At 61.3% G+C, this 23,086-nt stretch overlaps 2 protein-coding genes across 2 annotated transcripts in view; both read right to left on the bottom strand.

The window, feature by feature from the left end:
• The window catches only part of CACNA1S (calcium voltage-gated channel subunit alpha1 S), a gene marked incomplete at its 5' end in the record, with an annotated part of 60,112 nt that extends 39,034 nt beyond the window's left edge, over positions 1–21,078 (bottom strand). Inside the window, 7 exons of the mRNA XM_079934664.1 lie at positions 618–721; positions 2,011–2,216; positions 4,644–4,796; positions 4,935–5,077; positions 7,082–7,221; positions 19,264–19,369; positions 20,927–21,078. Coding sequence (XP_079790790.1) covers positions 618–721; positions 2,011–2,216; positions 4,644–4,796; positions 4,935–5,077; positions 7,082–7,221; positions 19,264–19,369; positions 20,927–21,078 — 1,004 coding nt within the window. The remainder of the gene's footprint in view (positions 1–617; positions 722–2,010; positions 2,217–4,643; positions 4,797–4,934; positions 5,078–7,081; positions 7,222–19,263; positions 19,370–20,926) is intronic.
• Positions 21,079–22,373: 1,295 nt separating this feature from the next.
• ASCL5 (achaete-scute family bHLH transcription factor 5) lies at positions 22,374–23,086 on the bottom strand (the record flags this gene model as incomplete). The annotated part of the gene is made up of 1 exon (XM_079941614.1): positions 22,374–23,086. One exon carries the CDS (start codon positions 23,084–23,086, stop codon positions 22,544–22,546), a length of 543 nt encoding a protein of 180 aa, XP_079797740.1. The 3' UTR covers positions 22,374–22,543.

Raw genomic sequence — 23,086 nt, 5'->3', positions numbered from 1 at the left:
CACTTCCAGGCTGCTCACCGTAGCTGGGTGGAGCCGTCACGGACAAATAAGGACCATGAGTACTTAGCACTTCTGATGTGCTGGCCTCCATTCTAAGTACTTTACGGGTATTAACTCATTTAATCCTCCCAACAGCCCTGTGAAACAGGCACTGAAATTATTCCAATGTGACAGATGTGGCTCATGAGGCACAGAGAGGTTAGGTAATTAGTCAAAGGTCACACAGCCACCAAACAGTAGTGCAAGGGTTTAAACTTGGGCCTCTCGCTCCAGAGTCTGTGTGCTTAGCCCGAAGGCCATGCTCAGTGCCGAGCTTCAGCCCAAGCACCTCCAGGGACAGGAGGCTGGGGTCTCGGGGCTTCACGTGGACAGAAGGAAGCGAGGATGGGAGAAGGCTTGAGGAGAAGGGAGAAAGGTGAAGACTGGAGGGGCTCCTGCCTGCATCTGTTCTCTTCCTGGCTAACAGGGAGCATGCTCCTGGCTAAAGGGGAGCCAGGGATGAGCGGGGGTTCTAAGCCACATCTCCCTGCCCACTGCCTCCCCTCCTTCCCCTCCCCCTCCTTTCCCCGCCCCCCCTTCTTCCTCCCCTCTCTCCCAGCTGTCTTTGAGCCCCTTACCCGCTCAGCACGCCCAGCACCAAGTTGAGGATGAAGAAGGAGCCCAGCAGGATCAGGGTGACAAAGTAGATCCAGGGCCACTCGTTCCCAATGGCATCGTTGACCTGGTCCAGACGCAGGTGTGAGCCCCATCCCCGACGTGAGGGCTTAGGCCCCCTTGTCAAGCGGGCCCATGCACCGCACCCGACGGCGGGGGCAAGAAAAGAGGCCATCTGGGTCCGGAGAGGAGCCCCTTCTAGCCTGAGGACCTGGGACTGGGCCTTGCTGATGGCTACCGGCCGGTGAGACTGAGCCCTGCCTCCCTCCGGTCCCCAGGCTCCCTGCCTGCCCCTGTCATGCCGGCCACCTCCAGTCGGCCCCTTTACAACCGAGATCCCTCACAGTGGAAGAAGCACTGAAAAGCCTTGGCCTGCGCTTGGCCGGCTCCTTCAGGAAGCACGCCTGTGACCCTGGATGAGGCGCCGGCATCTCTGAGCATCGTTCCATCTGCCTCCTGAGCTGATGATGGGAGCTCGCTCCTCACAGGCTGGTCACGGGTGAAACAACACGCGTGACCGTCCTTGGAAACGTTTAATAATTGGCTCCCATAATCTGAGTTTACGAGAGCTACTCCCACTAATCCTTCATATTTGCAGAGCATTTGATGGGTTTAAAAGCAACCCCCATAGGTAGTGTCAACCCGCAGCTGAGCTCCGGGGTGGGAGCCGGACGGTTAGAGGTCAATCCTTGGCCGTGTCGCTCACTAGTCCAACAGCGGCCAAGTTACTGAACGTCCCTGAGCCTCGGTTTCCTTATCCGGAAAATGGGATCAATGCCTCCCACTGTTGGAGGATCAAAAAAGAAATGCAGCCTAACTCTTGTATCACCAAACAAGTCAACTTCTCCAGCAAGAGAACGTCTACGGCACTAGGTGCCCGCACTGCGGTAATTCAGTGAGTGCCCCCGCTAGCCATCGTAACTACCCTGAGATGGAGTTCTAGTATTTTTATTTTATAGACGAGGAACCTGATATCCAATCATATTTTTATGGAAAAGCAATCTCGCCCAGCAGCAAGAAGAGAGACTCAAAGGGCCCTTCCTTCCTCGGGAAATCTGAGATTCCACGCCATCGGCACCAAGTCACTCACAGCCAGGATTAGGGACAAGTTAGGACGTGAGACCAGAACCCGCCGAGCTCCGGGTTTCCGTCCCTCACCTGCTCTTGGGACTGCGGACACAGGTGGTACCTCGGCCTCCCCCAAGGATGCTAGGACACACACCTGAGGCCCAGAAGGGCTCCCCGGGGAGGGGCGAGGAGAAGCGGGAAGACCCTCAGCCCGGGACTGGCAGGCCCCACCCGCTCCCGGCGAGCCTGTGCTGGGGAGACAGCCGGCGGGCTCGGGCCCAGACCCACCCAGTAGAGGACGTCGGTCCAGCCCTCCATGGTGATGCACTGGTACACGGTGAGCATGGAGAAGCCGAAGTTGTCGAAGTGGGTGATGCCGTGGTTGGGGCCTGGCCAGCCGCCCCGGCACTCGCTGCCGTTGATGGTGCAGCGGCGCCCTGACCCCGTCCGGGCACAGGGCGACGGCTTCTCGTTCTCCACCGTGGCCACGATGTCTGTGGGCGGGCGGGGGTGGTAAGCACCGGCGGAGGGGCAGTAAGAGGGGGCAGCAGGGTGCGGGTCTCAACATCAGTTTAAAGTCGGGGAGGAGGCCTTGCTGGGAGAGTGTGGTGCAGACCATAGGGGGCTGGGCCGAGGGCAAGGATACGGTACGGATACACAGATACGGACAGGGACACAGGCGTCTGCAGGCAGGAGCTCGGGCCCAGGGCCTCACTGGAGGCGTGGCTTCTCTGGACTACAACCGATGAAGCAGATGTGATGTATCGTTTGTACCCACAGAGCTTTGTAAAAGGAGGCAGCAGCCCAGCGGGGCCGGAGGTGTGGGCCGGGCCTCACGCTCCGGCTTGAGAGCTCTGTCTAGGATACAGAAGTGGGGATGCGCCCCGATGCTGGGATGCGCTGGACTGGGGGGTGGGTCTGCTTTTAGCGGGGGGTCCCCAGCAGGACTTAGCATCCAGGGAGCCCCTGAATGGTGCTCTTATTGTCTCTAAAGCCTGAAATTTGGGTGACGTCTGGGTCCCCTTTTCCCCTGGGTAGGTTTGGTCTCCTCTTGTGTTCAGAGAGGTCAGACCGTGAGAGATCGAGTGGCCTTCCTTAACCTTGTTACCAGGGGGCTCAATCCTCAGGAATGGGACAGGGGGGCACAGATGGTCCTGAGCTTGGCGTGTGGTCCCCAGCCCCTCGCAGCTGGGTAACCCCCATCCCAGAGGGGCTTGGGAGCGCTACTGGTCAGCACTGGGCAAGACCTCATGTGAACACCAGGCGAGACCCTCGAATTTCGTTTGAAGGTTGTGCTAGAAAGCCCCCTCCTCTCTGCCCTGATAATGTCGATGAGAGGTCAGAGATCGTCATGGGGACAGGAGGAGGCTGAGACGGAGCAGGTTAGGAACAAGCCCAGCGAAAATGCCGTGAGAGGTGTTGTTGGAGCTGGGCTGCCGTCCCCTTAGGCGAGCGCAGGGAAGTGGGGAGGGTCCCCCAAGACTCTGCAGGTCTCCGCCACCGAGTTAGGGGCTCGTCCTAACAGAGGTCACCTCTGTCTTGTGCTGGGTCCTGTTCCTGCACCCCCAGTGTCAGCGGCACTCGGCCCGGGGAAGCTGAGGACCAGTAAACCGCTGCTACCTGAGAGCGGGGACCCGGGAATACGGTCCATCCTTTCATCAAAATGCCCAGGGGCTTCCCAGGTGGCGCAGCGGTTGGGAGTCCGCCTGCCGATGCAGGGAACGCGGGTTCGTGCCCCGGTCCAGGAAGATCCCACGTGCCGTGAGCCATGGCCGCTGAACCTGCGCGTCCGGAGCCTGTGCTCCGCAGCGGGAGAGGCCACAACAGTGAGAGGCCCGCGTACCGCAAAAAAAAAAAAAATGCCCAGACTCTATGTGCCCCCTCGTTTCTCATTCTTTGAACAGAGGTAGGGGCGGGGTTTTCCAGATCAATGTGACATGTGATGTCGCAACAGACCGAATGCAGCGATGGGAGAGCTCGGCCGACATCCACTAAGCCAGGTCAGTAAGGAGGTCCAGAGAACATGTAAAACGGTACCACTCTTGTCGCCAAACATTTTTGGTTTGGTTTGGGAAAATAAAGTTATTTTTCAGTAATTTTTTTCAACTTTGAGAAAGTACATTATTTGTTAGTATGTAAGTGGTCTATTACTATTCTTTTTAAAACGAGTTAATAAATTAATACTATGACATTTTTCTCGGTTTTCATTCCCAACACCGTACACATCAACAGACAAAACCTATATAAACAAAAACTCTTTGGGACCCTCAATAATTTTGAAGAGTGCAAAGGGGTCTTTTTTTTTTTTTTAATTAAAAATTTTTTTTTTGGCCACACGGCACGCAGGATCTTAGTTCCCTGACCTGGGATTGAACCCACGCCCTCGGCAGTAAAAATGTGGGGTCTTAACCACTGGACCACCAGGGAAATCCCCCAAAGGGGTCCTGAGAGCAGGCAGTTTGAGAGATGCTGGTTTAGAAGGTGTAGTTCATCCAGGCCCCGAGGTAGCTCATCTCTGACCAGGGGCCATTCGGCCGTCGGGTGCTTCCTGAGTCCCATTCAGACCCCACCCTGTGGGCCCTGGACTAAAAGCTAAGACTCGAGCTACAAGGCAAGTACAGACAGAAATTCGGGCTGGTTCTGAGCCTACATGTCAATCCACAAGTGGCCAGAAAGCCCAAGGGCACCAGCCTTATGTGGGGCAGGGGTGCTCAGAGGAAGAACCTGACCGTTCACCCCCCTTGCCCCCTGACCCCAGCAGAGCTACTTCCCGCCCAATCTCCCTTGTCCAGGAGAAAGCCATCCCCAAGGTCAGTGGATGGGGGAAGCAATGACCTAGTCCTGGGGCTTCTCCACGGCTGGGTGAATCCCCCTCTCGAGACATCCGCAGACCTTCCCGACACCCCGGCCCGGAAGCTTACCCGTCCCGATGAAGTAGCAGGTCTTGTGCATCTTGCCCTTGAAGAGCTCCAGCCCGATGATGGCATAGATGATGGCCATGAAGAGTACAAGCAGGGCGATGTGGAACAGGGGCTGCATGGCCTTGAAGACGGAGTTGAGGACCACCTGCAGGCCTGGGGGGGCGTGAGGCCAGGGGGAGAAGGACGCCTTAGCCCCCCTCTTGGTCTCCTGGCCCTCCCTCGGAGCCTCCTCCACACCAGGGTAGGAGGGGACCCAGGACTGGGGCGAGGGGGAGGGGCTCTGCCACCCACTGGGCACCCCGGACACCAGCCGGAGCGGTCTGAGCACGCGGAAGGCCCTCAGAGCCTTGACGTCCAAGCCGGCGCCTTTGCTGCTCATGGGGGCTGTGTTGGTCTGGATGACGTTGACCTGCTCCAGAATCACGGTGAAGACCCTGAGGAGGACGAGAGGGACAGAAGGTGGCCCAGCGGTCCACTAAGCCTCTGGCCCGGGGCTCAGGGGCCCCGTGTCCCATCCATGCTCAGGGTACCGGTGGAAAGACTGGGGGCAGGCGGCAAGGTACAGTTCATCAGTCGCTAGCAGCTCTGGTTTGGTGACGCCCGTCTGGGGAATTTTAGAAAAAATCCTGAGGCCACGTTCAGGCTCAGTAAGAAGAGCGTCGGGTCCATGTGTGATGGCCACTCTGGGTCCTGGAGGGGGCAGCTACGGTCAGGCCGGGGGCTGAGCACAGCCCGTGGTGGGTGGAGGGTTCCAGCAGCCCACACTCGCGCTCGGAGGAAGGGGGAACGCGGAGGAGAGAGCCCGCAGCTGGTTCTCCGTCGAGCTCTCCTTCACTGCATTTCTGACAAAGCCCCGTTATGGTCCTTCCTGCTCTCAGTGTACTCCGATTGCCACTATCCTTCGAGGTCCATCTCAAGTCCTTCTTTAGGAACCCTTCCGTTGATATCTGAACCCCCTGGGCTGCACCGCGTGTGAAACAACGGTGCGCTGCGTGGCCTTGTTCTGCACAGACTCGTGGCCTCCAGCCAGGCAGTCCGTCAAGCAGAAGCTGACTCACAGAATTCTCTGTGTCCTGCTGTGCCTAAAGCAGCACTCGGCAATTAGCAGAGAAGGGATATGATTTTTAGTGAGTGGAAGGGCAGCCTAGTGGTTAAGGGCAGGCTCTGGAGCAAGAGTGCCTTGGTTTAAATCCTGGCACCGCCACTGGCTGGCTGTGTGACTTTGGGTGGGTTGCTTGACTTCTCTGCGCCTTACCTTCCTTAAATGGAGAAAATAAGAGGATTGTTGGGAGAATCAAACGAGATGGTACATGTAAAGCACAGAGTAAGTGTATGACAAACGCTGCTGTTATAATTAGGTCGTGGCTACCAAATTTATGTTATGGGCTCAACCACGCTCCCCCCCACTCCAAATTCATACGTTGAAGTCCTAACTTTTGGGGCCTCAGAATGTGGCAGTATTTGGAGATAGGACCTTTAAAGCGGTGATTCAGTGAAAACGAGGCTGTTCAGGCGGGCCCTAATTCAGCCTCCCATCCTGGCCCTTGGAAGAAGAGGAAACTTGGGCACACACCAAGGGTGCGTGTGGATGGAGGAAAGACCACGTGGGGACACAGCGAGAAGGCGGCCGTCAGCAAGCCAAGGAGGGAGGCCTCAGGAGAATGCAGACCTGGCCACACCTTGATCTTGGACTTCCAGCCTCTAGAACAGTCAGAAAATACATTTTTGTGGTCTCAGCCCCCAGTCTGTGGCATCTTGTTACAGCAGCCCAAGCAGGCTCATACGGGTTATTAAACGTCTGTTCTCATGGACCCAAATAACAGGTGCTCAGCACAGGCCCATGGAATAAATGAATAGATGATAGTAAAGCATGAGAAGTTTATGAACGTCCAGAAACTGCTGGGCACTGGAGCCACTCACACATTTCCAGTTTTGTGTGAAGAGAATAAGGAGGGCTTCCCTGGTGATGCAGTGGTTAAGAATCCACCTGCCAATGCAGGGGACACGGGTTCGAGCCCTGGTCCTGGAAGATCCCACAGCCGCGGAGCACCTAAGCCCATGTGCCACAACTACTGAGCCTGTGCTCTAGAGCCCGCGAGCCACAACTACTGAAGCCTGTGCGCCTAGAGTCCGTGCTCCACAACAAGAGAAGCCACCGTGATGAGAAGCCTCTGCACCTCAACAAAGAGAAGCCCCCGCTCGCCGCAACTAGAGAAAGCCCGTGCGCAGCAACAGAGACCCAACGCAGCCAAAAATAAACTTATTTTTTAAAAAAAGAGAGAGAAAATAAGGAGACTGGCGGTGCCTGGCTGCGGAGGGTGTGAGCTGTGGGCGCCCCCCCCACCCCTGTCCCCGGCCCACACCCCTGCACTGCTGCACCTGCCTCCGGGCCCTCGGGCAGCCCGCTGAGCTCAACCGCACCCCCGGGCCTCACTCACCCCAGGAAGACGATGATAAAGTCCAGCACGTTCCAGCCGCTGCGCAGGTAGGCGTCCGGGTGGAACAGGAAGCCGTAGGCAATGATCTTCATGGCGGCCTCAATGGAGAAGACGATGAGGAAGAAGTACTCCAGCTTCTCCTGCAGGGCGAGGCAGTCACACCACGGCTCCCCTACCTCTGCACCCTGTTCCGCCGCTCTGCGGCCCGGTCCACGGCGTCCCGCGCCGCCAGCTCCCTCCCTCCCCCCTCCCCCCTCCCCCCACGGGTGGTCCCTCCCCAGGGGGCCTCTGCTACGTTGTGTTCCTCCTCCCACTTTGTCTTCTTAGCTGATCCCTAGCTGGAAATGCCACATGTATTTCCGTCTGGTTCATTTCCTATCTTACGCACTACAGTATAAACTTCATGAGGTGTGGGGGTTTTTGTTATTTTTTTTTTAATGACTTCACTTCTCAGGCCTAGAACTGGACGAATGAATGAACGGTCAGGGCAGCCCCCAGAGTGAAGGCCCCCAGATGGCTCTTGTTTGGGCGGCTTTCTCCCCCCTCGTCCTGACGACTCACAGTAGGAGGTGGGGGACAGTCCTCGGGACTCCAGCTGGGCCTCCCGGCTGCTCAAGGTCTTACCTCTCATGTACTTTTCTGTAACCCCCGGCCCACCCCAGCTGCCCACGCCTGCTGCGGCCTGCAGGCAGCCACTTAAAGGGCACAAGCACCGACGCGCCAGGCGGGTGTCGGGGGTCCCTGTGCCTGGACGAGGCCCCACAGCTCGGAGGCCAAGGGCTTCGGCTTAGTGCCCCCTGCAGAAGGCCTTGCCCGCTCCCCCAGACCCTCCCCTGCCTGTAGGCCGGCAGCAGGTGGCCTACAGCAGGTGGCCCGGTCGCCCTGCCCCATCCTCTGGGCCCAGGAGAGAGCTATTTCCGGAGAAGCAGGTCACCCTGTCAGAGCTCCAGGCTGACGCCGCTGTCCTTGCAGCCATCCCAGCCAGGCTGGTGACTTCTGAGAGCTCTGCCCACGCGCCCCCACCAGCGAGCCGCCCCCCAAGCCCACCCCGCCCCGGACTGGGCTGCAGCCCTGCAGGACCACAGGAGCACAGAGAGAGAACTGGACCACCGTCCTCTGGACCTCACAACCCAAGCCCATGTCACCGTCAGTCACCCACACCCACCCCAGAAAGCCCGCCACCACTGGGCCAGCACACTACAGAGCCATCACTGTATTGGGGCCACCCCGCTAGTGACCTGGAAGAGAATTTACTTTAACTTCCGAGTGGGTAGATGTGGAAAGCAAGGGAAGAGGGCGCCAACGGCTCGTTACTATGGATCTGGTCCCAGAACCCTCCCAACTTGGTATTCAGAGCATTTTCCTGAAAGCAAGTTCTCCCTTTGTATGTTGAGGGGGAAACTGAGGCATATATGGGCTAGGCCTGCTTTCCTTAACCTGGACCCTAGTCCCTTCCACCAATTTGTAATTCCAAAGCTTTCTCCTTCCTCCAGAAAACAGTAAGGTAGGGTTAGAATGCAAAGCAGAACCGATCCATTCAAGGGCCTGCGTAGGGCCACCGGTGGGAACTGGGGCAATCGCTCCACGGAGAGGCCCTGCCAGGGGGTGGGTGCAGCACGGCCACGGCAGGGCTGAGGGGGCGGGGGTCCATTCCCCCACAGGGCAGGCTGCCCGGGAGGCAGACGCAGCATCAGGAGAGAGGAAGGAGGCGCAGAGTGAAGTGGAGTCAGTGTGTAAATGCCCAAGTGGCTGCCACCCCAGGGGCAAGGCAGAAGTGGGCTTGAGGGGAGGGAAAACAGGGCCCAAAATAGCTGCTGTGCTCACAGGCCGGGCGGCCGGCCATGTAGCCGGAGGGCCGCCTGCACCTGCCCCTGCCTGTCCGGCTGCCGCCTGGCTCCCAGGGGGCTCGTCGAGGGCCCTGGGGTCCCGCAGGTTCCGCGGCCCGAGAGCTCCCCCGGCCCGACTCTGGAGCTCCTGGAATTAGAGCACACTGCGTGGGAGCCCTGCGTATGCACACCCCCCGCCCCCGCCCTAGGAGAGGCAGGGGGACGTGTTCCTTCCTGTGTCACAGAAACTGTGCCACTGATGTCACCTTGGGTGGCCCCCGAGCCCCTCCGGCCGGGGCTCTTTCCCTGGCTGCCGCGGGCGGCGCTGGCTGTCTGTCCGAGATCCACGTCCTCAACCTTCCCAGCCCCCCACCTCCCATCCCCGCTTCCTTAGGCTCCCCACTCCAGCGGGCAGAGAGGAGCAGGGGGTTTCGGGCATAGCGGTTCTCCCGGCAGCTCTGTTTCCCTGGGTGAGTTCCTAAGCCTCCGTGAACCTCAGTTTCCTCGTCTGTAAAACAGAGATGACGATTGCTCCCTGCCTGAATCAGCGGAGGACAGGAGACCGTCGTGTGGGAGCGTCCGCCTTGCCGGGCCCCTCCCGACACTCAGGGGGTGACAGCCTTTCCGCACCGCGTGCTCTGGTTCTCGCGGAGCTGTGGTCCGAGGTCTTGTCTGGGGGCGGCTCACGGGCCTGGGCTCCGTCCGGCCCACCTCTAACCCAACCAGACACTCCCTGCCCCAGAGCCTGCTCCTCCGAGGGGTCTCTGTCTTGGCCAATGGCCCTGAGTTGCCCAGTGGGGACACCCGGGGTCTTTCCGGACCCCTCCCGTTGCTCTGCCCTGGGTACCTCCACCCACCCAGCCCAGGCCTTTCTGCACCCTAACATTTGCTGGATCCACCTGCACTCCGCACCGGCCGGCCTGTCCCCCAAACTCGCACAGCCTGTGTCCCCACGCCTCCCCACCTGCACGACCCCCTGACAGCCCCCGTGTGATGTCCAGGCCCTGGCTCTCCCGCTGCCCCGGTCCCGGCGCCCCTGTCCACAGCGGCCCCTCTGCCTGTGTCCCCAGGTCCGTCACCCAGCCGACGTGTCATCTGCCCAGATCCCTCTGAGCCCCCAGGGCGAGCTCCCCCTGTGTGGCCTGCAGTCCCCGTACCACCGTGCTGCTCTCCACCACCCTCCGCCAAACTGCAGCCCCCCGAGACCACGAGCGGGGATGCCCCTGGTTTCTCTGCCACAGGACGGAAGAGGTGACATTCCCTCAACGGCAATGGGAGCTGGGTGGGGGCCAGGGGCACCCGCGGGCAGCTTCCCTGAGTCTCTGATGGTGGTGGCTAAGGCGGGGCTGGTGGCAGGACTCCCCCAGCCCACCAGGCAATGATGCTCACCCTGGGCACGACTCCCCTCCCACCCCTAAAGACCTCTGGGGCTCAGGGCTTTCGCCCTTGCCATTCCCTCTGCCTAGAAGGTCCTTCCCAGACAGCCCCACGGCTGCTGTCTTCTTTCTTTAGGACCCCAACCCCAAAGTTGCCAGAGGCCCTCCGGACCCCTCCTCCCCTCCCGCAGCTGTCTTCTTCCCCTGCTTGGGCTCTTTGTCAGCAGCTGTCACTGCTTGACGTGCTCTGCTTCTCTCCTTCCTTTGACTGTCCCCCCCGACCTGACCGTACAGTCTAGAGCCTTTGCTGTGTCACCGGCATCTAGAACCACGCCGGCCACGTGGGTGTCTGATGTGTCAGTGTCCCTGGCGCTGACCCACTGTCGTCACCCTGGGATGAGCGATGTAGAGGCTCTGAGAAGCAGCATTTGGGAGCCATCAGAGCGACGTGCCACACCCTCCAAGCACGTGGGTGGGTCACAGACCAACATGGGCTGTGAGTCCCACACGGCACAGGCTGTGCCACGGTCCCGCGTGGGAGGACGGCTGGTCAGCCCACGGCTGCATGAGATTTAACGGCGACAAAGTGGTCTTTCCTCACAGATTGTCTGCGGAGCTCTGCTCTGGGGCACACAGTACTGCCTGGCGCACAGTAGGTGCTCCGGAAGTGTTTGTTGAATGAATACACAACGGAAAATTTAACCTCTGCCGCCACATACCTCCAAAGCAGGTGTGGCCTCACGATCTCTGTTCCCGAGAAGGGATGCTAGACCCCAGGCTCTGGCTCCAGGGCAGGGAAGACGTGCCTGCCCCGGCCCCCCCCCGCCCCCCGACCTCGAGGGAGGACCATAAACCTGTCTGTCTCTGAGGCGAGGGCTCCGATACCAGCTCCCTAGAAGGAAGGACCTTAACTACCAAACGTCCCTCCACAGACAGGCCTCTCACTGGGCCCCTGGGGCCACGCTTGGCCGGAGGTGGGCCTGGAACGTGACCCTGGCCCACAGGCCTTGCACCTGCTTCTGGGGGCGCTGGAGCCAGACCCTCCCAAAGTCCTGGGCTGGAAACAGCAGGGCTCAGGCTGCATCCGCCCCGCTCACTGCCTCTATTTTCGGGCTGAGTCCTCTCTCTCCAGGGGTCAGCCACCCTGGCCCGACGGCTCACCCGCCCTGGCAGGCCCCGGGCTCTGTGGGGAGGGGGTGGCAGTGGGCTGGGCTCCCTCCAGGGGGCCTGCTCGGCCTCAGTCTCCCTGTCTGACTGCAGAGGGGCCGCACTCCTGCCCCGGGCACTGGGGCTTGCCCGACAGCTGGCCTGGACCCCAGCCTCCCCGCCCCCCACAGCCCCTTGGAGGGCTCTGGGATCTGCAGGGTCCACAGAAAGACCCTACCAGGCTGGTCGGGGCGGGGCTGCAGAGAACCCACAGGCAGCTGTGGCCACAGGTCCCGGGAAGGCGGCCGGCCCATCCCAGGGCTGAGGCTCCTTCCTTAGGCTCAAGGCACTGTGACCTGTTAGGACACAAATCTTACTGGGGGGCGAGGGGAGTGGCGTTCCACTCTATCTGTTAACTCTTCAAGGCACGTCTGCTTCAATGAGCCACAGTGGGTTTGTCTGAGGGTCGGGGAGCTGGCGCCTGGAGGGGGGTGGCCCGTGGTGGTCCCCAGCCAGCGCTCGGGGCAGGCTGGCGGGCACGGCTGCCACGAGATGCTTTTGCCAGTCAGGGACTGTTTCCCTCCTGGCGTCATCCCCTGTCTCGCCCCTTAAGCAGATGCTGGGCCCTGCGCCTCGGGAGAGGTTTGGAGGCAGGTCCCGAATGGTGGTTTGCTGAGGCCCGACCCTGGTGTGGGAGGCATGGTGGAGGCGTCTCCCCAGCAAAACCGAGACTCACCCCAGGGTTTGGAGGTTCAAGGGTAGATCGACCTTGGGCCTGCTTCCCCACAGCACCCTGAAGATGTGGCTGGATCTGGGAGAGGGGCCCTGAGGACCCCTGAGAAAGCAGGGTACGGGCTTGACAAGGCCTCCTGCTTCCTGAACGTGGAGACAGCGGACGGCGGCCTGGGGAACCATATGGCCAGAACAACATGGCCTCGGCCCGGCTGGGCGAGGCCCTACAGCCCCTGCTTCTTGGTGCTGCCTGAGACCCGGGGCTGGGGCCGCAGGGTGACCAGAGAACAGCCCTGACTGAAGAGGGATGTGGGCTTAGGACCCAAACAAAGTTGGTTTCTAGGAATAAAGATGGTACTTCTTGGGCACCCCAGTGGTGCGTTGAGCTTCCCCCCTGCTCTGCTGCTTTTCCTATGTGCAGCTGAGGGAGGTGGGGCTTGGAGGGCAGTGGGGCTCCAGCCCACCTGCCCCGACTCGGCCCACAGCATCTCGGGGAAGCCGGCCCGGCGTCCTGTGACCACACCGCCCGCAGGTGTCCCGGGCCCTGCCATCTGTCTGCATGACCACCTGAGCCTCCAGGTCTGGAAAATGACCTGTTGGAGTGAGGGAAGTGGCTATATTTATCCCAGTGAACTCTCACCCAAAAGGGTGCGGTCTGAGCGGCCTTCTCCACCACCCTGCCTTCCCCCTGTCTTCCCGCATGGAGACCAGCTCCCATGGGTCCGGGAGGGTCAGGCGTGTGGGACAGTCCAGAAAAGGGAGCCAGCGGAGCTGCGGGTCACAGAGGAGGAGCCTCTTCGCCTGGGGCGGGGTGGTGATGGCGGAGGAGGGAAAGCGGGGAGCCCACCTGGGAGAGGGTGGGAGGTGGTACTGTCTTGGGTAATCGTGGTGACAACAGCTCTGGGTCATTAAGCTTCTGTGCCAGGCCCTGTTCTAGCCATACACACACAGTTCATCCTCACAGGGACCCTGAAGGGGAGCACTCTTACCCCCATTTAACAGATGAGGAAACTGAACCACAGAGAGGTTAAGTAATTTCTCCAGGATCGCTGAGTGGCAGGGCCATAATGTGAATCCAGGGTCCGTGGCCTCAACCACGCCGTGCTGGGAGGGGGAGAAAGGGCACCCAGGGACCCCTGGAGGGGCTCATCGGAGCCTGTCCCTCGCCCCCCAGGCCTGGGCTCGGAGGGGCTTGGCTGTGGACTAGGAGTACTGTGAGGGCAGAGAGGGGACAGAGCGGCCACCTACTCTGCCATCCCCGTGTGTCTGCCAGACACTCGTCACCACGACGGTCCTGGGGGGACTCTGAGTCCCCTCGGTGGGAGAGGGCAGGCTCCGAGCGGCGCCTAAAAGCCAGGCTCTCCTGTCATTTTGCCAGAAGCTTGTCCGGTGGCCCCGGCTTGGACGCCTGTGCCCTGCAAGTCCAGGGTCTCTGACGGGCCAGGCCAGAACTGGGGTCCTTCCGAGGGGAGGTGGAGTGGGCTGTGGCCTCAGCAGGCACATTCCAGACCCTAAAAAAAGACAGCGCCCTGGATGCCAGAGGCTTAGCCAGCAGCAACCGGAGCCCCAGGAATGTGCAGGGGCTGCGGTCTGAGGGCAGGCGGGCTTGGGAGGGAGGGAGGGAGGGAGGCCCCGAGGAGAGACAGGCCCATCCAGTCCCGCCGGCCTCCCCGCCGCGCCTGAGCACCAAGGCTAGCTTGACCGTGCTACCAGAAATCATTTAGAACTCGGAAATCAGGCACCGCGTGCTTGTTGGAACCTTTGCTCACAGGTCCGGCCAAGGGGTCTTTCGTTGTCTAGGGCGGGTTTCTCAGCCTCAGCACTCCCCGCATTTGGGGCGGACAGCCCTTTGTCGGCAGGCGCGGGGCTGTCCTGTGAGTTGCAAGGGGGGAGGTGTAGCAGCATCCCGGCCTCTGCCCTCTAGACGTTAGCGGAGCTCAGGACACAGGCTCCTCCCCAAGTTCCAGGCGCCGCCCAACGCCCCTCCCTAAAAACCACTGACCTGGGGGCTGTACCGTTGTTTGAGTCTCAGGATTCTGCCCCCAAGAAGCACAAATGGTTTCTGCCTGATAGAAACCGTCCTCCCGCGGCCGCACTTCCATGGCCCTGTAGCTAGCCCAGTGTGCCACCCGGCAGGCAATCCTAGCCTATCACTTTTTCTCCGATAGCATGGATTCCTGTTTCTCAAATTCTCTTTGAGCCAACTCTACCCTCTTCCTTGTTCTGTTACCCGTTGAATTAACCTCTGACATGCGTTCCTTCTATATTTTCATCAGTTTTTCCTTTTAGTTTGTGGGCGAAGTGATAGATCATTTCTAGCCTGTCCCCAGCACTGGTAACTCTGATCACGGCTCTTGTTTTTCCACGTGGGTCCCCTCAGGCTGGCCCAGGCTGGAATGGAGACCCTCCCAAAGGTTTCCTTTAATTGATTCAGTCAGGGAGTCCCCCAGGAGCAGGGCTCCTTCTGGCCTCAGGGAGCAGGTAGCCCTTCGAGGGGCAGAGCTGGACTTGCAGGGTCCTGGTCTGGTGCTGGTCTCAGCCTTCACCTCCCTGCCCTTTGCTGGCCCTGGGGCAGCTCAGGGTCTATTCCGTCCTCCTGCTCCCCTGACCCACGGAGCCCCTTTGTGACCGGAGTCCCCAGCCTCCACTCGGCTGGCAGAACCCTGGGACAGCCGTGTTAGCCACTGGTCCTGCAGGCCTCAAGCAGCCTGCTCTCTGGGGCAAGGAGGGGTGGGGCTAGATCTCAGCACCTCCACAGTCGGGAGAAAGTGGGGTCTCACGCAGGGAGGGGCCGGGGCCTGCTGTCCTGGGACCCGCCCCCCGCAGGCCACTCCCCAGGGAAGCAGAGACCCCTCTCCTCCTGTGTCCCCTTCTGATGTCCAGGGAGCCGCGCCCAATGCCCCACCGAGGGTACAGGTCTGCCCGCGGCGTCCACTGGGCATGCGCTGTGCCTCAGTGTTTTCATCTGTAAAAGTGAGAAATAGTGCTGCCTTGTGAGGCCGTGGTGGGCACTCAGGGGGACAGTGCACTGAGAGCCGTCAGAGCAGCGCCTGGCGTGGGGCAGGTGCCCGACAGCCGAGGATGAAGATGATGATGGCGATGATGACGATGGAGATGATTGGCTAGAGGATGGGGCCGGGGGCGGGGCCAGGAAAGCCGTTCAGAGGACTTGGATGTTGGAAGGAGAGGAGAAGGGTTAAAGAGATTGGGGACAGGTGGTGGGGCTGAAGAAGAATTTTTTGTCTGAAATAATCCTTTGGTCATAGCTGCTAGGGATTATACCCTTTGACTCTGGAACAACCTGGGGTCTCTGTGACAGGGGCTTTGTGGCTGGGGAGCCCACGCTGAGGCACTGTGACCCCGCATAATAAAGATTCCTTGTGTCGTTAGACAACGTGGCATAATTTATAAGGGCTTGACTCATCCAGAACCTTCTCTGAACTTTACGGTGTTATCCCCATTTTACAAGTGAGGGAACTGAGGGCACAGAGAAGTTAAGTAACTTGCCCAAGATCACACAGCTGCAGCTCCAGAGCCCATCGTCTGAACCACCGTCAGCTTCTCCAGCCCGGCTGGTGCAGTTTTCAGCCTCAGTGAGAGCTGGGGCAGGGGGCGGGGGGAGAAGGAGGAAAAAGCTCCCGGAGGGGCCCCCTGCCTCCCAGGGGAGATTGTTCCCAGGACAGGTGTCGAGGCTTCCCTCCCATGAGCGAGGGGGCCAGCTGCCTGGAGTCTGCACACCAGGCCCCTGTGGGAAGCCTTTCTTGCCCCCTGACCTTTCCCCCTTCACCCCAGCTAGTCTGCAGTCACCCGAAGTGAGGGAGCTTCGGTCGCCCAGTGCTCAGACCTGCAAACCTCCGTGCTGGGGGGACGCAGACCTCTGCAGCTGCACCGTCGGGGGTTGACCTCGCCGTCCCCCTTTCCCAGTCCAGCCTGCTCCTCCCCCAGGAACGCCTGTCTCGGAAAGCGACACCACCATCTGCTCCGTCACCCTCTCTGAAACCCGAGTGTCACCCTCGCCTTCTTCCTCCCCTCCCCCATGCTGTGTCCCCACGCCCATCAGGCCCCGAGTCCACAGATCCCCCCGTCCTAAATCTCCCACTTCTCCATCTTCACCGTCACCTGGGCCTCAGCTCCACTGGACACCACTCTCCCTGCTTCCGCCCCCCCACCCCGTTCTACCTGATGGCCTGAGAGATGTTCCAAATCCCAGCCCGTCTCTCCACCTCGTGCCTCCAGCCCTTTGCCCGCGTGCCCCCTCACCCAGAGCGCTCCTCCTGCGGGGCTGCCACAGCCTCTCCTCCATGCCCCACACTCATCTGCGACCTGCTCCAGGACTGGCCGGCCCAGCGCAAGAGGCAAGTGCACGGTGCTTGTTCACAACCTGTGCCGCTAAAGGTGCGGAAATGCCTTCCTTCCACGCTCCCTTTGTCAGCCTATCGTGGTGGGGTTTATGGCCTATTTAGTGTTTTGAGGAGGGTGCAGACCCTCCCAGGCACCTCCTCTCCGTGACCCAGCGCACATGCCGCCCCCAGCCATGCCCTGGCCCTTCACACGGGCCCAGTGCCTCCACCCAAGGTGGACAGGCCTCCCCCAAGGAGACACAGAGCACCGAGAGGGAGGAGGGCCAGAAGCCAGACCCTGCAGGGCCCTCTCTGAATGGGCCATGGTGCTGTCAGCCCAGGCTGGGGACAGCCACCTCCACGGCTGTCCTGACACACTGAAGGGCACGTGTGCCAACCCTGACGCTCCCGGGACCACGCCCAGGCTCTGCCAGGTGGCCTCCCAGGGGACTGAGCTGAGAGTCTGCTCTCAGAGACAGGGGAGGGGTGGGAAGTGACAGAGGCAGGACCACGAGTGAGCCACGGCCCTGTGCCCCATCCCCGTTGAACTTCACTTACAAAACATGGACTCAAAGATGAAATTATCAGATGTTTCGATGCCATGACCCCAGAGCATCACCCCCTGAGCCCTCCCGAGTGCAGGTCACACCCCGTGAAGCCGGCCCTGCCCTCCAGGCTCAGGTCAGACATGCCATCCGCTGGGGCCACCCTGACGCCCCCGTCTCACTCAGGTTCTCCTCCCGGACAACGTCTAAGTGCACCCAGACCTTGCATGTTTCCCATTTCATTTTAACTGCTTGTTTGATTGATTGGATAAATTAATCTCTGTCAAGATGGGAATTATGTCTGTTTGGTTCACAAGTAGGTCCCCTGTACGTGCCAGAGATATAACAGGCACACGACAAATATCTGTTAAATAAGAAAGTTAGCGCAGAGTGGGTCCTTGGGCCTCCCTTCTCCCAACCATGGTTCTGTTGGATGACTGGAGGGGTCCCAGACCTTCCTCAGATTCCTACAAAGTGGCCAATAGGGCGACGAAGAGAGGAAGCCCCCATCTCCCTCCCTCCTGCTCTAACTGCCCTCCCTTCCCTCTTGCTGGCTTTTGGGGAGATCAGCATATAACTACAAGGAGAAGCGGGGAGGCCTCAGCTAGGAGCTGGCTGTGTGACCTTGAGTATCACCTGCCCTCTCTGGGCTTCACAACAAAGGGTCCCTCACCGATGAGCAACGACCCACCCAGCTCTGACCTTTGACGTGATGGTTGTTACTTTGGGAAGGTTTCCGGTCCGGTTCTGCCAGAGAACTCATCACCCTGTCTCTACGAACCCTAGAACTTACCCAAGACTCCACCACTCAGCCCACAGGCCAAAGGCAAGCACACAGCACCGTGTGAACGTTTTAGGGTAGCCGTTTTGCTTCAAGATGGCAGGCGACATACCCGCTAAAGTCTGATTCTGCACCTTCAAGGAGGGTGGAGTTTCTTTCCAAAATAGTCAACTCCTTTAGGAGTTGAAATGGAACCGAGGCCCCCTGATATGAAGTCCTAAAGGGTGGAGTGGATGCAGGGTCCCCCTGGATTCCAGAGCAGAGACAAGGGACCGGCCTCATGGGGCCCAGCCCCCGAGGAGCACCGCCCCCGCCTGCCTCACCGCAGGGCCTGCCTGCTCCGGCTCCCACTCCCCGAGCTTTTCCGCTTATAGCCAAGCACACACTTAGAATCCCAGCCTCTCCCCAGCTCAAGATAGATTCCTATGGAAACCAGCGCAAAGCAGAGGCAGAAACAGATGCCATCCTTCCAGGCCCTGGACGCATGCGTGACGGTTCTCCTTCCGCCCACCCCGCAGAGTTAGTGCAGGAAAAGCGCGCTGAAAGGGCGTGTCCGTCGGCCTGTCCCCTCAGGGGCCTGGTAAATGCCCAACACCTCCAGGGGCTTCCCCAGGGACCCTCCTACCGTCACCACACTGGTGGCACAGCTATCCAGGCCAGGTCTGAAAGTCAGAGCCCCGCGTCTGAGACCCTGGGAGAAGACGCGTGCATGGGGGTGACCCCCTGAGCCTCAGTTTCCTTGTCTTGTAATGGGTCTAATAACGTTACTGACTTCCTGGGGGCAGTTACAGGAAGTGATTAGCACAGAACCTGGCATCCGATAAGCACTTAATGAACACCAAGCATTTTATTGTGATCTAGCTCTTGGGTAAGTCCGTCTTTTACCCCCCCCAAGCCCCAGTTTTCTCATCTGTAAACAGAGTGAGCTGGGGAGGAGCCAGGACAGCCTGGTTCTGGAAAGCCCCTTCCAGCCGCGGCCTTTTCTGGCCTGTGGACTTGTCACTGGTGCCGGTGTGAGGATGGCGTGGCTCTAACACGTGTGCTCTCTCGCCGTCAGGCCATCCCGGAAAGGCAAGCCCCACGGAAGCACGGTCCCTCCGGGTTACAAGCAGGGGAGGGAACTCGACACTCAGCCCCCATCGCTGGCCCTACAAAGCCTCAGTTTCCACATCTGTCAAATGAGCCTAGTTTAGGGGCCATGGGGAGGAGGACGTGGCTTACTGGCGCAAGGAGCTCAGCACAGCGCCCCTGGCACAGTACTGATATCATGGAAGCCAGCCCGGCCAGGTTTCCCTGCAAAGCTCTGAGCCCCTCAGCCAGTCCTGCAGGTGGTGGGGACGTGGGGTCTGTATCCTTGGGGGCTGCAGCTCCAGTATCATCTACCAGCGCGCAGCCTGGGCGGCAGGCCGGCAGGAGGAAGGGAAGACCCCTCTTACCAGGCCGAGGTTCAGAGCGCTGCTGTCGTCCTCTGGCATGGGCAGGTACGCGGCCAGGGCCACACAGTTGGCGAAGATGGTGAGTAAGATGATGGTCTCGAAGGGTCTGGTGCAGGGTTAAGGAGAGCCCTCGAGTGAGGCGTGGGATTCGTGGGATTAAGGGGAAGGGCGCACTGGGGGTCTGTCTGGACTGACTACAAGGCCAGGCTGGTGGGCCCACGTTGCCCTCCTGCAGGGCACAGACGGGGCCAGGCTCCTGTGGGGCACCCGCCTCCCTCTCCTCCAACAGGGAGCGTCCACTGAGACGCTTTGGGACCACGAGGCTCTGGCTCCTGGCTGGGGGCTACTCAGCCTCAAGGCCCGGGGAGTCTTAAGCCCCCGTCTCAGTACCCATCCCCCCAACCCCCCAGCTCCACCGACCACTGCTCTCCCCGCTCCGCAGAGCCACGGCCAGACACGCCGTGGCGTCCTCGCAGAATCAGCAAGGGAGGCTGGGGCTGCTGCGGCCTGGGCTAAGCACCCCCGGGAAGCGGGCCGGGAGGGATGAAACCTCGACTCTGCAGCCTGAGGAGGGGACGGTAACCGACGGTAACCGACGGCATCCGTGGCCCCAGGGCCATGCACCCACCCACACAGGCCCTGCCAGCCATTTTCCGGAGGGCACTCCCACCAGGCTCCCTGGATTTGCTGGTGAGTAGCACAGCCTCCGGGGAGGCTGACCGTTACAGGGTGGCTGTGGAGGGCACCGAGGGGGAGAAGCGGGGAGGCCCGAGCTCTTCATGCGTGGTTGGGGGATGCCCTGTACAGATGGCTAGAGGGAGACCCCACGCCTTTCCCAGCCACCTTCCTCTGCGGTTTGAAGAGAGGCGGCCTCGGGGCAGAGGACTGGACAGGGGACAGGATGCAGGCGAGAGACACGGGTGGGGAAGTCTGCCCTCGACCCCCAGACAGGAGGGCACGAGGCTCCTGGGTGCCACGTAGGGGCAGGGCTGACTCCTACCCAGACCTTCCAGCTCCGCCTGGGTTTTCCTTGTCCCTGCGGCTCCCTTACTCTCCTTTCTTCTAGGGAACAGCTGGTGGGAGCCTGGTCTTCCAAAACCCTTCAGAAGTATTTCAAATATGCCCGAGCAGCTCACTCAGCCCCCACTTGACGATGGCCTCCCCCCTCTGCATCTCCTTCCTCTCTGCCCCAAATAAGCTGGAAATTTTCATCATTCTTCCTCGCAGAGCTAATGCCAACGTAGAAGGGGGCTCATGTCCCTGTGCCCACGTGGTGCCTCCCACCCAGGCCTGCTGTCACAGCAGAGCTCGGTGCAGGCCCATCTCTCCTCCCCGCCCTGCCCGCTGTCGCCTCCCCCCACCCCAGTCCTGTCCCATAACCCAGGGAGGCTGAGAGGAGCCCTCGACGCTGGGGACTGGGGATTTGAGCACACCTTCCAGCACCTTCCAGAGACACTACAGAGGCACTCAGGCTGCCTCCAGGACCTGGGCCTCAGCCCCGGGGGCCCCTGCTCCTCGGTTGAGGGCTTCCTTCGCAAAGGCTCCCTGCTCCATCGCCAGGCCCCGGTCTCCGGCCCCCCAAGCCTGTGATCTGTGAGCCCCGCTCCTCGCCTCCCCTGACACACACACACACCCCGTGCAGCCCCTTGGCCCTGAAGGATACTTCCATTCCACGATGCTGATGCAGGCCCTCCTCACGGGGTTCTGGAGAGTCAAGCAGAACAAGGCCCGCGGCGGCCTGGGCAGGACCTCGGGAACCGGCTTCTTGGGCTGCTTCTTCCTCAGGCCCTCATCCTGGGGCGAGGACGGCTCCATGGCTCCCGGAGCCTCAGCCTCTCTCCTGCTCTCCACCCGCTGCCCTCTCTTCCCCGAGTCCCCAGTGCCCCTGCCTTGGGGACTGGGCGGCTGAGCCCCTGGGCGAGCCTGCCCTGCTGAGCCAGCCGGGGCGGGCCGGGGATCACTCTCCCTGCTCCCAGCGAGTAAAATTAGCCTCCACGGGCTCTCTGCTGCCCAGCCGAGCTCCCGCGGCCAGGCAGCTGTCATTCCTCCCCAGTCCAGCCAGTGACAGCCCAGTATGTCCCCAGGGAGGCTGGGGGTGGGGCTGGGGGCTCACAAATGGGTCTGGGTTGGGGCAGAGGCAGACAGGATGGAAGGTTTGAGGCTGGGGTGACCGAGAGCTCACGAAGTGCTATGAAGCCACAGGCTTCAGACTAGCCCCTTGGTGTCAACGTTCGACCCACCCCTCCCCGCAGGCCCAGGACACTGTCCAGAAAGGGTGCCGGGTGGTCCAGCTCAGTAGGAGTCCACAGCCCTCCCTCACATCTCTACCTGCAGCCGTCAGGCCAAGATCCTCCACCCTCACCCCATGCCTACGCCCCGTGGGGGGGGCTCCTGGCTGTGCCCACCTTTCTCCCCGCCCCCCCCCCCCCAGCCTGCCCCTAGCTGTGCAAGAGGCGGTGTCTATCTCTGGGACTCTGTGCCCTCTCCACACTGCCCCTGGCATGTACTAAGCTCTCTGTAAATGTTAGTTGAATGCATGAGCTAACAGAACACCCCACACAAGTGCTTGAGTGGGAAGGAGACAGGGGTGCCAGGGAAGGGAAGGCGGACAACCACTCGGGAATCACAAAACCCAACGTCTTTATTTAGCCCCGTCGTGCAAACACAGCGCCGGTACACCCATGTGGTCCCCATGCCCACAGAGTACAGTCTGAGGGGGGAACACGCAGTCCTCACCCACCCCAGGGGCGGGGGAAGGGGGGAAGGAAAGGCCACACTGGGGCGTGGGGTGGGTAAGGCCCTCCATTAAGGAAGCCGGAGGGCACCACCAACGCACACACTCCGCCGCCTCCTGGGCTGAGTGCACGCCGAATCTGGCCTGCGCCTCTCCCTCTGGGCTCCTCTGGGGGGCGGGGGTGGGGGAGGTGACAAGCAAGTCCTCGAAGCGGACGCTGGCGTCTGAGGCCATCTCGTGGAGAGCAGGGGCGTGGCGTGCGGACCAGAGCAGACTCGCCTCCTGGGCTGCGCCCGTGGCCACGGAGGGCGGAGCAGGACCTCCACGACCGGGGCACCTCCGACCTTCCCTGCGCGGGGCTGAGGCCCAGTCGGAGCCCGACTCCGGGGTGGCCGGCATGGACGGGGCGTGCGCCCTCGCCGCCCCCCGACAGCCGCTCTGGCCTCTCTCGTGCCCCCGCTGGAAGGGACGGGGCCGTGGTGGCGCTGGCAGAGGGAGGGTGCCGCGGACGCTTGAGCACCCCGAGCCCGGGCGGCCCCAGCCCGGTCAGTGACTGCAGTCCTCCGACTCGAAGAAGGGCGAGGAAGAGCAGCACGACGGCTCGGACGAGTCGGGCGCCAGGGGGGCGCGGCCGCGGGGCTCGCGGGGCCCAGGGCCGTCGGGGGCGGCGCGCAGCAGTTCCTGCAGGTGCTTGATGTAGCGGATGGCGGCGCGCAGGGTCTCCACCTTGCTGAGCCGCTTCTCGGCCAGGGCGCCAGGCAGGTGGCCGCGGAGGCGCGCGTAGCCCTCGTTGACGCAGCGGACGCGCTGGCGCTCGCGCTCGTTGCGCTTCTGGAGGAAGGCGGGCTCGAAGGGGTAGTGGCAGGCGCCCAGGGCGCCCGGGAAGGGCGCGCCGGGGAACGCGGCCGCGTAGGCGTCGCAGTAGGGCGGTCGGGCGGCGCCCGGGTACAGCAGGAAGGGCACGGCGCCCAGAGGCTCGGCGTGGGCCGGGGTCGCCGGTCGGGGAGGGGGCCCGATGCCCAGAGGCAGGCAGCCGGGGGGCGCCGCGGGCCGGCGGGCCGCCAGCGCCCGGCAGAAGTCGTCGTTCAT

Source organism: Stenella coeruleoalba, assembly GCF_951394435.1.
Source record: "Stenella coeruleoalba genome assembly, chromosome: 1".
In the NCBI taxonomy this organism is placed as follows: Eukaryota; Metazoa; Chordata; class Mammalia; order Artiodactyla; family Delphinidae; genus Stenella; species Stenella coeruleoalba.
This window is presented reverse-complemented; position numbering and strand designations above follow the sequence as displayed.